This window comes from Panthera pardus, unplaced genomic scaffold (genome assembly GCF_024362965.1).
Source record: "Panthera pardus isolate Hobbes unplaced genomic scaffold, ASM2436296v1 HiC_scaffold_15, whole genome shotgun sequence".
Classification (NCBI taxonomy): domain Eukaryota; kingdom Metazoa; phylum Chordata; class Mammalia; order Carnivora; family Felidae; genus Panthera; species Panthera pardus.
The window spans coordinates 35,928,338-35,944,171 of record NW_026526710.1 but is presented as its reverse complement, the minus strand read 5'-3'; the positions used below and the strand labels follow the sequence as shown (position 1 = coordinate 35,944,171).

The window sequence follows — 15,834 nt, the reverse complement described above, 5'->3', positions numbered from 1 at the left end:
AGTTTGATTTCTCTCTTCTGTTGGAATGGGCACTAAACCTATAGATTTTCAAACTGAATTGAAACTTTTTAAAACTTTTTTTAATGTTTATTTATTTTGAGAGAGAGAGAGATAGAACAGGGGAGGTGCAAAGAGAGAGCATTCCAAGCAGGCTGTCAGCACAGAGCCCAGCACAGGACTCAAACCCACAAACCACAAGATCATGACCCAAGCTGAACCAAGAGTTGGACGGTCAACTGACTGAGCCACCTAGGCACCCCAGACTTGAAACTTTTTAAGGGCTATAAGCAGGAAATTTGGGGGGGTGAACAAAATGGGGATTATAAGATGTGTACTATAGGCTAGGCCCAATATTAATATTCCAAAGGTAAATATAACAAGTTTATATAAAATGTAAACTACCATTTGGAGAAAAAGACTGACCTGCGGTTATGCTAATCAGATTTGCATTTTTGCAAAACCCCTTTGGGCATAGAAAAAAATGACTTGTGGGGAAGCAACTAAAATTGTTAAGAGGTTAAACCAAAGTACAAATAGAAGGAAGTGGACAGGTTTAGGAAATGTTGAGGTAGAACCCAAGCATTTTTGATGGACTTTTAAAGCTAAGAGAGAAAGGAGCACTGACAGTGGCTTCCATCTTCCCGGTGCGGGTAACCCTGCAGAGAAAAAAATGAGTGCATGTGACCAGGAGAGTACTAGAGATGTTGAGCTTACTGTTTACAGAAAATAGACCTCCAAAAGGAAGCTGAAACAATAGATTCAGAACATAGGGGAGAGATCAAGTCTAAAAATACACATTTCAGGGTCTTTACCATATACATGATACTTTGAAGCCAGATGTGAGTGATATTTCTTAGAATATGTAGAGGAAAGTGGCAGAGGATTAAATCTTGAGAAATAGCACCACTTAAGCAATTCAAGGAAGGAGATTATGGGGAAAACTCTTAGAAGTGGACAAAATAGTTGGAGATCACTGGAAGAGAAAATGCTATAAAAGCCAAAAGCCAAAGTAGGGAAGACTTTCAAGAAAGTCCTGATTTTAACTAAACTACTTATTGTAGTGTTAGTTCGTTCTCTCTCTCTCTCTCTCTCTCTCCCCCTCCCTCTCTCCCCCCTCCCCCCTCTCCCCCTCTCCCCCTCTCCCCCTCCCCCCTCCCCCCTCCCTCCTCTCTTCCCCCCCCCCATATCATATACACCTTACACCTATACAATGGTATATATACATTATATCAAAACTAGGGGAAAAAAGAAATGATTAGTAATATCATATGCTTCAGAAACTGAAGATTAAACTATTTCTTAAATTTGACAATTTAACCAAATTAAGATGGCATAAGATAAAATAGCTATTTGACATTAGTAATGACTAAACGTAAATTAATGAATTAAAATAATTAAACAAATGTTAAAATTTCAACTGGGTAAATTTGAAGATCTAATTGACTTTACTCAGCAATTCATGAATTGGGCAGTATTCCATTTAACAATTAGAAACTCTAAAGGACTACAGAAAGGAAAACAATTTTTAATACAGGACAAGGAAGTCACACACATACACACAAAAGGATCATTTCAGGCAAGATTTCACCTCCCTTTGAAAGACAAAAGGGTCTTATGAGGTGGATTACCTCAGTGGTGCTAACCAGAAACTCCAGACTGACCTGTTAAGATTATATTCCTGGGGAAGGTTGAAATTGCAGTTAGGTTGAATATTAAGCTCTGGTTTGGTGACATGGGCCCAGCACAAGTAACTCCATTTTGAACTGGTAGTTTCCTTTAGTTTTCCCCTTTTGATCACGCTATCACCTTGATTGAGAGATACGATCGCAATTTAAGGCATCAGCACCACTTGCAGCTTTTGTTGTTCCTTTGTGTGATATCCATGACCTAAGTCATGACATTTGTGCTTAATCTCTGTGACAGTCACAGGTCTCAGTTCTAGGTTCATATTCCTTAAGTCTGTCATTCTTTTCACTTTCCTGATGTTCTAGTCCTAGGGAGATCATTTACCTGATAGTTCAAGGCTGCAAACATACACTTAAAGTTTTTGAGAGAATACAACATAGTAGGAGATTTTTATGATTATAACAAATAAGTCCAATGTTTGGACTGTACTTTCCAACCATGGTCCCCAAGACCCAAACCAATCAAAATCAAGTAAGGCAAAGAAAGACCCCACTAAAGGAGTCATCTTTTTAAACCAAGTGGCTTACTCAGTGATCTTATATAACTGAGTTTCAGTTTCCCCAGAAATGTTAGTCCAGGTGCAACAGGTAGTGTTGGCCATAGCACAAACACCTCCCTGGTCAGTTAAAAGATAATCAAGGGCTGTTCTGTTACCAAGAACAACTTTGGCCAGAGTCAAAGGAAGCTAATTTTGAGTCATGAATGCCTCCTACGAAATCCCTCTGACTTGACAGTTTAAATTTAGGGAGTTGACCAGTGAGGTATCTCAGTATGGGCAGTTAGAGGCACAGTTAAATAACCTAAGAGGCATTATCCAATTATATGTTAGCCATTTAGGCCTTCATAGTCCCAGGGGGGATGATAACCACCACAGACAAAGAAAAACCCTGTTGGGGCACAAATCATTCCCATTAAGGAAGTCCTGTTAATGGATTAAATCACAAGGATTGCTGCATTTACCTATACACACCAAGGGTCAGTTAGGTTTTGTCCTAGCCTGAAATAAAAAGTTGTTCCAAATACCCCCTTAGCAATGGCCTGGGAGATACAGATGATGGCTTTATCTTTCCAGACCAGTGCCAAAGTAAAGGAAGAGAATAGAAGATGGCATGTTTAAAGTACGAAGTCTTGATCCAGTGTCTTGAGAAGAAGCAGTCTGCCTTGCTGTCAGCTATTTCTCTTCTTGGTCAATTTGATTGGGAAGTCTCCATCATTTGCACAGGACTAGATGTCAGGCAGAGCCTTCTTCAGCTGTGAGATATGTATTTAGGGTTCAAGTCCCTGAAATCTTGCTGCCATCTGGGTAGTAAGGAGGTAGTAATAGTCCCTTTCAAGGAGATTCAAGGCAGTCTTGGTTCTTAATGTTCCAAATCAGAAGTCAGGGGAGAAAAATGGAAACATTAATTTGGACAGTTATAGCCAGATATTTGAAGAAATTAGAAGAATGCAGGACCTAGTCCAATCTATTGGTATGTAACAGAACCTCAGAGACAACAGGATTAGAATTTAATATCTACACAGGTTCAAACATAATTTTTCTCTCTACAATTACCCCCATTTTACCAAAGATAACCACAATAAAACTAATTTATATGCATTAGACTTGGCCTGATTAATTACATAAGAATAGCAAGAAAAGTGATTGACCATATAAGCTCTTTTTAAAATTACTTTGCTGGAAACTTGTAAGCAAGGTGTACCAGATTGATTTTTGCAAGGGGCTTTATTGACTCCCTTAAAGTCAACCTTAGTTCCTTAAGAGTGTCCAGTCATATATGAGTCTATGCAAACCTCTCTCAAATATGAAAATCCAATCAAAGCCTTGATAATATACCCAATATTTCCAATTGTGTGTCTTATTACAAGGAGACAGGTTGTTAATGAACTTATACAAATAACTAACTGTATTATGAAAAGAATACTCAAAAGAGTTTCCAAAATCTGAACCAGGTAGAAAAAGTAAATGTTTCATCATTGCTTATAAAGATATACTTTAGGAGTGTCGGGGTGGCTCAGTCTTGGTTAAACATCTGACTCTTGATCTTGGCTCAAGTCATGATCTCATGGTTTGTGGGATGGAGCCCTGCATTGGGCTCTGTGCCGACAAGCGCAAAGCCTACTTGGGATTCTCTCTCCCTCTCTCTCTCTGCCTCTCCCCCACCCAGATACATAAACTTTAAACATATGTGTGTGTGTGTGTGTATATATATATATATATATATATATATATATATATATATATATATATATATATTTACAAATAGTTGTAATATATATATTGTAAATATATATATTTACAAATTGTTGTAAATCCTACATATCTTAAGACAAAGGTGTCCTTAAATCTGGAAAAGCAAAACATTATACAACAGCATTTCAAACAACAAATCATAAAAAGTTATGATCATCCTCCTCAGTTCATTCAGTTCCATGTTACTAATTCTTATTATACTTGAATCCAGTTTACTGTTAGTTTTGGAAATTCTTACCCAGTCCAGTTTTATGATCATAAAGTTATCAGAAATCTGTACTTGTCAAAAGCCCTTTCCTTACATCTCCTTGAAGATGAAGTATTTTTGCAGGAAACTATTGCAGAGTATCAGGGTAAAACAATAACAGTCTGTGAATGACAAAAGACTTGTAAAAATGTCCATTGTTGAAATCTGATTAAAGTTCACTGTAATGGAATTGACAAGGAAAGTTGGTTATTTCAGTAACATGGAATATTTTAAGATAATAAGTGGAATTATGACTGATAACACTATACCAAGATATATTAGACTTTGGGGATTTAGTACAACTTCTAGAAAACTTATATATTTACATAAATACAATAGAAAGAAAGCTTAGTCTTCTTACTTGACAATACTTCCTGCATAATTTAACATATCAAATAAGCCTAATTAGTTTAGCATCTCTTCTTTTTCTGGAGAGATAACAAGTCTTTTGGGAGGTTCTAGAAGCCCTCCAGAAAATCTCAAAGTTAGTTTGAGGTTGAAAAGTTAGTTCGCTTTGGAGAAGTTTGTAGGAATATGAAGAGGTTTTAAGATACTTTGTCAAATAAGATCATAGGTCACTGTGAAACAATACTTAGTTATCCGTTTAACTATGGTGACAAAGACTTCACAAATACAGAAAGTAAAATAGTTATAAGTAAAACTTAGCTCTTCTAATAAAGAATGCTCAGCTTTCTTAAGTAATCAAAGACCTGATAAAAACAACACAGGAAATTATTTTAAGAAAACAAAATCTTTGCTTTCTAGGCAGATTACTTTAAAAGTTAAGAAAAAAGTTTGCTTAAATTTCTAAATGAGTGGACCAGTAATCTGAGAAAACTTTGCTCTGTTAACAGAAAGAAAACCACATTCTAAGTTTGTACTAGCTTATTTTTTATATTAAAACTCTTTTACTTAATTAAATTTATTCTTTTTTTTTTTTTTTTTTTTTTTTTTAATGTTTATTTGAGAGAGAGAGAACAGGGGAGGGGCAGAGAGGGGGGGAAGAGAATCCCAAGTCCCTGATCCGGGGCTCAGACTCGCAAACCGTGAGATCATGAGCTGAGCCAAAATCAAGATTTCGACACTTAACCGACTGAGCCACACAACAGCCCCTAAATTCATTCTAATCAGCCAACCCTGACCACACATAGAATGTGTTTCCCTTATTATTTCTAGCAATTTCAGTTACACATAGTAGAATTTTTAACCCTCGGAAACTTTTAATTTCTAGTGAAATCTAAGTAAGAAATTATAAATTATCTTTTCCATTACCATTATATGAATTAGCAGACTAATAAATACTTTTTTATGACTTTAAGAAACATGTGCTTTCTCACAGAAGATTTGTCAGAGCAGCATAACACATGTTTAATAGTAGACCCACATACCTTTATAGTTCCTCTGTAAAAGGAAGTAAAAAGTGGATAAACCGACATTCAGTAATTAACGTTTCAGTATTTTATCTTACTTGGAAATAATATGAATAGTGAATGAATTTAACGCAACTCATCATTTAACTTAACCTAGCAAAACTTTAAAGTTCCAGGTTAAAAAAAAAAGATTTGGGAAAACTATTTAAAAATTCACCTAAAAACTTTTTATCTAATTTACATCCATTTAATATACTTGTTCTTTACTGTGTTTATTTTTTAACATTTTTAAAGTTTATTTATTTATTTGGAGAGAGAGAGAGATGCAGAATGCCAAGCAGGCTCTGTGCTGAGGCTCTAACTCACAAATCAAATGATTATGACCTGATTGAGATCAAGAGTCAGACGCTTAACTGACTGAGCCACCCAGGTGCCCCTTTACTATGTTTAGTTTACCCACCAAAAGTTTATTAAACAAAGTCACCCATCAGCCCAAGCTAATTTTTCTTGCTGACAAATTTTGTAACAGATAACATTAACTCATTTGATTGATAAGCCCAGGTGGAATAAGACTTGTATGTAAGTATTTTATTCAATGTTGATATCTCTTAAGGAAGGTTTATTTTAATTAAATCAACAAAGTTAAGCTAACTTAAGCACTTATGTGATATGCATTCAGAAAGCATTTGGGTTAGGGGTGCCTGGGTGGCCCAGTCGGTTAAGCATCTGACTCTTGGGTTTTGCTCAGGTTACAATCTCACAGTTCATGAGTTCCAGCCCTGCATCAGGCTCTGTGCTGACAGTGCGGAGCCTGCCTGGGATTCTCTCTCTCCCTCTCTCTTTGCCCCTCCTCTGCTCTATCAAAATAAAAAACTTAAAAAAAAAAAAAAAAAAAGAAAGAAAGAAAGCATTTGGGTTAGTTTCTATTATATTTTAACAATTTTTATGAATACTTTAAGCACTTATTTAAGTCCAGTTAAATAGAGCTTTTTTACAGACTAATTTTAGTAAGACCGTCCAGAGGCAGAAAATACCACACATCTATAACACACATATAATAGACACACATAAACATGTAAACAGAGACCTTATAACTTGTGTTTTTCATTTTTTTCTTGATAAAAATTACCTTCCTGAAGTTGTACTTTAACATGTACATCTCAAAGGCACCAGGAAAGAATACAAGTTACAAGTCATTTAAGATAAATAGGGGAGGTTTGGAGATTGTTTAAAATAAAAATAGATGAATTTTGTATTGTCTCTAGGGCTGCATTTCTAGTTTTGTAAAGAAGTGAGTAAATTTAAAGATCTAATTGGCTTTGTTCAACAGTTCATGAATCAGGCAGCATCCCATTTAGCAAACAGAAAAGAGCTTCAAAGGACTATAGAAAGGAAAGTTTTTAAAGGCAGGACAAGGAAGTCATAAACCAAAAAAAGAGGATTATTTCAGGAAAAGTCACCTCCCCTTGAGGAACAAAATGGTCTTAGTAGGCAGATTACTACCTCAGTGGTGCTAACAAATTCCAGACTTGACCTGTTAAGATTACATCCCTGGGGAAGGTTGAAACAGCAATTAGATCTGGAGAAACAAAAACATAGTTATGAAGGAACTTGTCTATTCTTTTTTTTTTTTTTTTCCTTTTTTAAGTTTATTTATTTTGAGAGAGGGAGAGCATACAAGCAGGGAGGGACAGATAGAGAGAATCCCACTCAGGCTCCGTTCTCACAGCAGGACTCAGTCTCATGAACCTTGAGATCATGACCTAAGCCAAAACCAAGAGTTGAACATTTAACCTACTTAGCCACTCAGGTGCCCCGGAGCTTGCTGTTCTTGATTACTGGTTGCATTCTTATTCTGTAGGCACCAGATACCATTGAAGATTTTTAAGAGAAAGCAGAACACCTGTGTATTTTTTTTTAATGTTTCTTTTATTTTTGAGAGAGAGGGAGGGAGACACAGAATCGGAAGCAGGCTCCAGGTTCTGAGCTGTCAGCACAGAGCCCAATGCAGGGCTCAAATGCATCAACCATAAGATCATGACCTGAGCCAAAGTCAGACGCTTAACCAACTGAGCCACCCAAGTGCCCCAACACCTGTGTATTTTAGTAAGCCCACGATGTTGGCATTTTGAAGACTAAGTTAGAGGTACATGAAACTAGAGACACACAGTTAAGAGACCTAACAGTATCCTGAGTGATAAGTAAAGCCAAGCCTATTGCAGTGACAATGGAAAAAAGAAATATAAAGATTGAGACTATGTAATTTAGTGGTCTATTTGGATGTGAAGGTTAAGGAAGAAAGAAATTAAGAATGCAGGTGTCCACCTTTGGTATATGCTGTTAGAGGAAAAGAAAAATTAGCCATGACACTTAATGGTGGTAAGGTAGACTTTATTCAAGGGGGAGCTATTACAAAGAAGTTTTATAGTAGGTGAGAAACATTGGGCTTATCTCCAAGTACAACTGAAAGAAAAACTGGGAATTAATAACCAAGGAGTAGTGTGCAGATCAGTGGATAAAAATTTACTGAGGGAAATGCTAGGGGTAAGGGAGGATTCTGTCTAAACCGACCTAATAGGGTTTATACTGAAGGCAGGTCAAGGTGATCAGATATCAACTGGGAGATGTTGGAGAATGAGGAACCTGATTAGATATTGAGGTTAGGGATTCTGATTAAACTGTCTTAGCATGATTCTTGCTAAATCTGAACAATATAGAGGACAAACACAAGCCAGAAAGAGAGGTCAGGGGCACCTGGGTGGCACAGTCATTTAGGTGTCTGACTTTAGCTCAGGTCATGATCTTGCAGTTTGTGAGTTCAAGCCCCTGTCGAGCTTTGTGCTGACAGCTCAGAACCCGAAGCCTGCTTCAGATTCTGTATCTCCCTCTCTCTCTCTCTCTCTCTCTCTCTCTGCCCATCCCCACTCATGCTCTGTGTCTCTCAAAAATAAATAAATATTTAAAAAAAGAAAGAAGAGTTTGGGAGAGCATGAATGGTTTGGTCAAGAAGAGGATCTTTCAGTGGTAATATTCTAGAACGTTGATAAAGAATACAAGAGAAGGGTATAGAAGAATTTCAGGCTGTGGTATGCTGAGTTTCAGGTCTCTAGGACATCAAAGTGGAGAATGCTCTGTAGGAAGTTGAAGTTTGGACATAGTTGTAAATAAGTATCTCTTAGCATGTAGTAATTAAAGCCAGGAGATCTTTCAGGTGTGAAAATGAGAGAGAGACAGAAAGAGAGAGAAAGAGAGCTCTCACAAATGAATAGATAAGAATACAGCAAAGATCAGAATCCTGGGAGAACATCCACTACCAAAGTACAAGCAGAGAAAGAGAAATCGTAAGGAAGAATTAGAAGGATCTCTCAAAACTTGAAAGAGAAAACTAGGAGCTTCCATGGTCATAGAAACCAAGGAAGGGAATTTCAGGAGGGAGTGATCAGCAACTACAAATGTTAGATAGATATCTAATAAGATTAAGTCTGAAAGGTGTTCATTGACTTTAGTAATTGAGATGTTACTGGTGATATCTGCAAAAGCAACTTCGTGAAGCAGAGGAGCCAGAAAGCATATTATTATAGACTGAAGTTTAATGGTAGTAGAGGAAGATGCTGTAGAATATGAATAGTCTACACTCTCTGAACTACTACAAATTAGACTATCACAAAAGTTTGAGGAAAGAAAATGGAATAATAGGAAGTGGTGTATGGAAAAGGTTTTCATTTTTGTGCAGTGGGGTTTTTTGGTGGGGGAGGGAGTTGTTTGGTTTTAAAGATGAGTGCGTTCAGGGGCGCCTGGGTGGCTCAGTCGGTTGGGCATCCAACTTGGGCCCAGGTCATGATCTTGCAGTTGGTGGGTTCGAGCCCCGCGTCAGGCTCTGTGCTGACAACTCAGAGCCTGGAGTCTGCTTCAAATTCTCTGTCTCCTCCTCTCTCTGCCCCTCCCATGCTCATGCTCTGTCTTGCTCTGTCTTTCAATAATAAACAAACATTAAAAAAATTGTTTTTAAGATGAGTGCATTCAAGGGAAAGATAGTAAAGTTTAAAAAATTATGATCAAAAAGGATTGATGGGTTTGCATATGGTTCATGAAGAACTTTGAAGGCTTGGGGTCCAGAAAAGAGCTAAATGTGTTGCTTATCTTCATGAGTAAAATGGGTGTCCTGCATCCTGAAACTGACTGGAAGGAAGAAGGAAAGGTCTCAAACAAATATTTTGGTTGGGTTGACTGAAGGCAAGAAGTGATGGGATTCTATTCTAGTGGCTTCTGTCTTCTCAATGACAGAAGAAAAAAAATCATCTAATTAAAGTAACTAATGATATCTTCTTTGCTTATAAACTGCTGGACAGTTGCTTATTGAATGAATGAGTGAATGAATGAATGAATGAATGAAAAAATACTAGAAGAAGTATGCCAAATATTAATAGTGGTTCTTTGGGATTGTAGTATTATTGGTAATTGTTATTTTCTTTAAGCTTTTCCTTATTTGCCACCATGGAAATGTATATTTTTGTAACTGGAGAGGGGAATGTTCAATTGATGAAACTTTAGTAAAGCTTACATGGAAGGTAGAAGCTGCTCAGAGATAAGTAAACATGATTTTGACCAAACATGACAGCCTAGTGGAAGTCTGGTTATTTGGGTGTCCATTGGTCTTATTGCAGGCAAACTTAATGCAACAACTTGTTTAATTTAGTAGTTATTTCAGAAATAACGTGTCTTTAGACTGGAAGTTTATAGTGTCAAGGCCAAGGGCAAATTGTCCCAAGATGTGTCATTTGGCATGCAGCTTATTTAGAGCTGAAAACATTCAAGGCCCAAAAGACTCAGAAACTTTGATCTCCATCCCCTAACTGCCTAAAAGAATTTAAAGGATCTGCTCCCAGAAGACAGCTATCACCACAGATAACTACAGTATAATATAAACTGGGGGTGGTAGACAGGGAGGAACTTAGCAAAGTCCCTTTGTTAAAATTCCTTTCTGTGTCCCATTGTATCTGTGTGGCCCAGCAAACATTTGTTCAACAAACATTTACTCTTTTCATCTTCCCATGAATTGCTGTCCTTTTCTTGAAGTCCCAGGCCCCTACCCTTATCCTTAGTTCAGGATAACACTCATACATCATTTTGCCTGTCTTTAGAATCTCATATCTTTGTGGATTCCCCATACATACGAAATTAAATTTGATTCTCTCCTGATAATCGGTCTCATGTCAGTTTAATTCTTAGATCAGCCAAAAGAATTTTAATGGCAGAGAAAATTTTTTCCTGCCCAACAGTAGCTTCAGTAACTCCATCCTTTAAAATAACTTGAAAGTCAGGTGGTATAGAAAAGTCCTTGGAGTTAGTAGAACATGTAGTTTGGAGTTCGGGGCATATGCTGGTTGCATGATCCTAAGCGAATAGCATTTATTCTAGCCAATTCTTCTCATTTGTAAAATAGGAAAAGAATATTCCTTACCAGCGGACTTTGATAATTGAATGTGAAGTATATGCAAGTTTTTTTAATAAATATGTAGTCATTTTACCATCCTATCTGTTACCAAATAACAATTGCTTCATTAAATTTTTCCCAAATATATATATAAACATAATTTTTTTATAACTTCATATATGTGTTGAATCGTTCTTTTAAGGAAGGATCCAGCAGGGCGCCTGGGTGGCGCAGTCAGTTGAGGGTCCGACTCTTGGTTTTGACTCAGGTCATGATCTCATAGTTCGTGAGTTCGAGCCTCACGTCAGGCTCTGCACTGATGGCTTGGAGCCTGCTTTGGATTCTGTCTCTCCTCTCTGCCCCTCCCCAGCTTGTGCTCGCTCACTCTCTCACTCTCTCTCAAAAATAAATAAACTTTAAAAAAATATATCCAGCTTATTTATACATTTTGATATATTCTGTTTCCTGCAAGAAATACCTTCTTGGTCTAGCTGGAAAACGTTCCGTATTAATTACTGGTATCACCTGGTATTAGCACTTGTTGACAGGAATTAAACTTTGGAAACACTTTTTTTTCTTTAGTTTTGGTTTCAACAGATCTTAAAGCTCAAAGTTGAATAAGACTAAATGTGGTTACTTTATTACTTTTTCGAAGGAAGCACTGACTAATAACCAGTTAGCAAACATCCAATGAAATCACTATTCATACTTCTCTTTTCTCCTAGAAAGTAAACAAATGGGAAACTAGATAGCTAACAAAATAGATCAAGTCTAAGTAAAGCTAGACTTCAAAACTAGAGGGCAAAAACAACTTATATGTACTAATAAATTAATATTAAAATGTTAAGAGTATATGTAATATGTATAATATTGTTACAGTATAGAGCTTAAAGACACTCCCACAGCTACTAGTGGAAGAAGTTATTGGTATCATTATTTTACTGAGAATTAAGCCACATTTTTTATTCCTAACCAATGCCACTCTGCATTTAAGTATTATATGTTAAAAAACATAAGTTTTTTTGTTGTTTGAAATTCCTCTTTGGGGAATAATAAATTTGGGGTATAAATGATAGGTGAGAATAACATGGTTCAGTTAGTAGACTTGATAATATGAAAGTTCTATAACTTATTAAGATGTTTTTGATGTATGGATGTGATTTCTCAACCAAACTTTTTTTCCCCAAGTTAAATACAATGATAACAGAAAGCAGGAGAGGTGTAAGAACTCTGAAAGAAGAAGTTCAAAAGCTGGATGATCTTTACCAACAAAAAGTTAAGGTAAGAACTTTGTCATAGTCTATATAGGTGAGCCAAACTATGTCATAATATTCACGTGTTCTGACATCTAACTGAATCTCTAAGCCATATCCTATAACTTGTGTTTTAGTCTCATCTTCCAAAGTTTATTTTAAAGAGTTATTTTGTTCTTTTAAAGGATTTTTTTCTGGAATTGGGCTGTTATATCCTAGAACATGTTTACTGTCTAATTAATATTTTAGACTTGCTTATAAGATTCTGCATGCTTATAAGACCAAAACATGTTTTAAAAATAATCTCTTCTACCTTTTATAGAGATTTAGTGTTAAGTACTCCTAAAGCATAAACCTCCAGTAAGGCCTGTGTATGTGGGATAGCCTGTAAAGAGTCATTGCAAACTGACTATCTTGGCCAAATTTCAAAGACCATTTGTATGAAATCTAGAATGTGGGTTCATTTCCCACCGCCTCTAATTCATCCCCTTTCTGGCCAGCATTTTACTTAGGGAAGCACTCATATGACTGTTCATTACCACCTATCCAATTTAGGTGAAAATTTTAGTCATACCAATATTATTTACTTGGTTACACCAAAAAAGTAGCAGGAATTGAAAACTTATCTCTTGGCCTTGTACTGTATTATGTTTAGGGACTATACATTTTGTTAGGCAGGGTAAAATTTTTAGAAAATATGCCATGGTAATGTGATCTACATGTGAAATATGAGGCAACTGGTAATCATTTGTATTTTTTCATATGTTCTCCATGACAGTACCTCAGTTTATTCTCTTAAAGCACTTCAGTGAAAGGCTCTCATATTTCATTTTGAGAAACCTAAGAATTGATGACCCTGAGCTCCTTTGCCTGTGCATAATTAATACACTTGTGAAATAAAAGTAGTATGAAAGTGACCCACATTTTTGCCTATATAAAAGGCCTTTTTGATGATCATAGGAAAAATTCAAATCAGTATCATAAGATTTCCTGTAGTACATACTTGAAAATACTGCTGAGTGAATTCTATACAGTCCTGTTGAGAAGGTCACATTTAGATTGCATTTAGGTTGACACTATAAAATTCCCAACGGAGCATTTTAAAGTCTCTTACATGTAAAATAGTACACATTCTGAGAATACAAATGGTGATGCAACCTGATTTTTTTCAGTGCTTCACATATATATGGTACGTGGGGTATACATAGTATATGGAGTATATAGAACTTGAGTATCAGAAACCACAAGGGTGGCTTTATCTTGATAGGAAGCTGAAGAAGAGGACAAAAAATGTGCCAATGAGCTGGAGTCCTTGGAGAAGCACAAGCACCTGCTGGAGAGTGCTGTTAACGAGGGCCTCAGTGAAGCTATGAATGAATTAGATGCTATTCAGCGAGAGTAAGTTTATGTCACCAAGATTTATAATGTGTATTTTCAGGTTAATTATTTAACTTTTTACTAGATCTTCATTTATTTGCTTTGATTTATATTATAGAGCTATTTGGGGGAGAAGGAGTAATGAACAGTACTTACATGAAAGCAGCTTATAACTTGAGATACTGTCCCTAAACAAATATATTCTGCAACTATTATAAAAAATCATTCCTTTTTAAATGTTTTTATTTATTTATTTTGAGAGAACACATGCGTGCAAGCAGGGGAGGGGCAAAGAGAGAGGGGGAGAGAATCCCAAGCAGGCTGCATGCTGTCAGCACAGAGCCTGATGCAGGACTCCATCCCATGAATAGTGAGATCATGACCTGAGCCGAAACCAGGAGTCAGATGCATAACAAGACTGAGCCACCCAGGTGCCCCAGGAATCATTTATTTTTAGATCTAATTAATAAATAACTTTTAAACCCTGAAAACAACATAAAATTTTAAATCAATTTAAATACTTTGGCTATTTGTTAGTATTTTTAAGATATGTATACTTTCTAGAGATCACATGTATTATATAGTAAACTATATACTATAAATCATACAATCGTTCTATAACACAACTTGTGTCCTCATAATAGGCACCACAAAATCATGCAATAAAAAATCAGGATTTATAGGAAAATTGGGATTAGGGCACAACACTCAAAATCTCTGTCAGTGACACACAAACAAAAGATAGGGACCTAACAAAAATGTTAGCACAATTGTGCACATTGTAAATGGTTAAGAAATACATAAATGCTATGATAAATATGGCACTTTATCTTAAAAAGACTTGAAGTTTGCCTATGGAAATGAGCATTCAAAAGGTTGCAGCTCGTAAATTATTGAGATGGGGTGGAAGGAGGATTACCTAAAATCAGATGGAAAGTTTTTTTTTAATGTTTTTATTTATTTTTGAGAGAGAGTGAGTACAAGCTGGGGATGGATAGAGAGGCGGACAGAGGATCTGAAGCAGGCTCTGCACTGACAGACCCAGTGTGGGGCTTGAACTCACAAACCATGACCTGAGCTAAAGTCGGACACTTAACCAACTGATCTACCCAGGTGCCCCTCAGATGGAAATATTTAACACCAGATGTGGATGCATGTGGCTCATCACACAATGCAATGAACTGACAGAGCTGGTACACACACACATTTGTGGGCTAATGTGTTTTGTGTATTCCTTTGCATCTGGATTCAGCTGAGTACAGCTTTCTACGTTCACTTAGTGTTTCTCAAGAAGGTAAAGGCATATAGGAATGCCTGGCTGCCTCCGTTGGAAGAGCATGCAACTCTTAATCTCAGGACTGTGCGTTTGAGCCCCACGTTGGGTGTAGAGAGTATAAAAATAAATAAATAAACTTAAAAAAAAAAAAAAGGAAGGAAGGAAATGGCATAAGCAAATACAAATTTTGCATTATGCTCAAATTGCTACATAATATATCAGTCCAGTTGGAACAAATACATATTTCCAAACAAGCAGCATAACTGTATATATTATGTTACATTTCTTAGAAGTTCTTCATTATCAAATTACACACTGTCAAGTTTTCTCTCTTGGTTTCCCTTATTTTAAACCTTACATAGGAAAAGTTTTAGCCACATTTTTTATTAACAGTAACTAAAATAGCGACATCCCTTTTTGAAAGAATATTCTGCCTTTCTGTATATAATTCTCTCGTGCAACCTATGTAAAATCAACATACCGAATAGGTAATCCATATGCTCTTTTTTCTAAAGTTTCAATAAAGGGGCCCTCAACTAAAAAAATTTCGCTTTTAGGTTAGAAGTACAACCCTTCAGAAAATCATACCTCTTCATTTGCTTATTTGTAGTTTAGGGATAAAAAACTCAGCTGAAGGGTTTTTTGGCTTGCAGTTTTTGTTTTTAATTTGAATTTGCATGCCTAAAGGTAAGACTCCCACTCCCCCATTCAAATGTATTTAATGCCTTGCCCCTGAAAGCACTTAAGTTTACAGTCTTTTTGGAGATTCAATTAAGACCATTTGCTCCCAGGTTTTATATGTTAAAGCATGAGGTTTTGGTGCTGTATTGTTTTGTTGCTTGCAAAGGATCTTTGAAAATGTTTTTTGGTTTCAATGGTTGAGAAGCAAACAGCACATATACAATCACAACGTGGTCTTATTGAATATGAAAAGAAGTGA

The 15,834-nt window shown here is 36.3% G+C and overlaps 1 protein-coding gene across 1 annotated transcript in view; it reads left to right on the top strand.

Moving 5' to 3' along the window:
* NDC80 (NDC80 kinetochore complex component) overlaps nt 1-15,834 on the top strand; it is a 62,020-nt gene that overhangs the window by 33,050 nt on the left and 13,136 nt on the right. The window contains exons 14-15 of the mRNA XM_053902477.1: nt 12,177-12,269; nt 13,509-13,639. Of these exons, the coding sequence (XP_053758452.1) occupies nt 12,177-12,269; nt 13,509-13,639 (224 nt within the window). The remainder of the gene's footprint in view (nt 1-12,176; nt 12,270-13,508; nt 13,640-15,834) is intronic.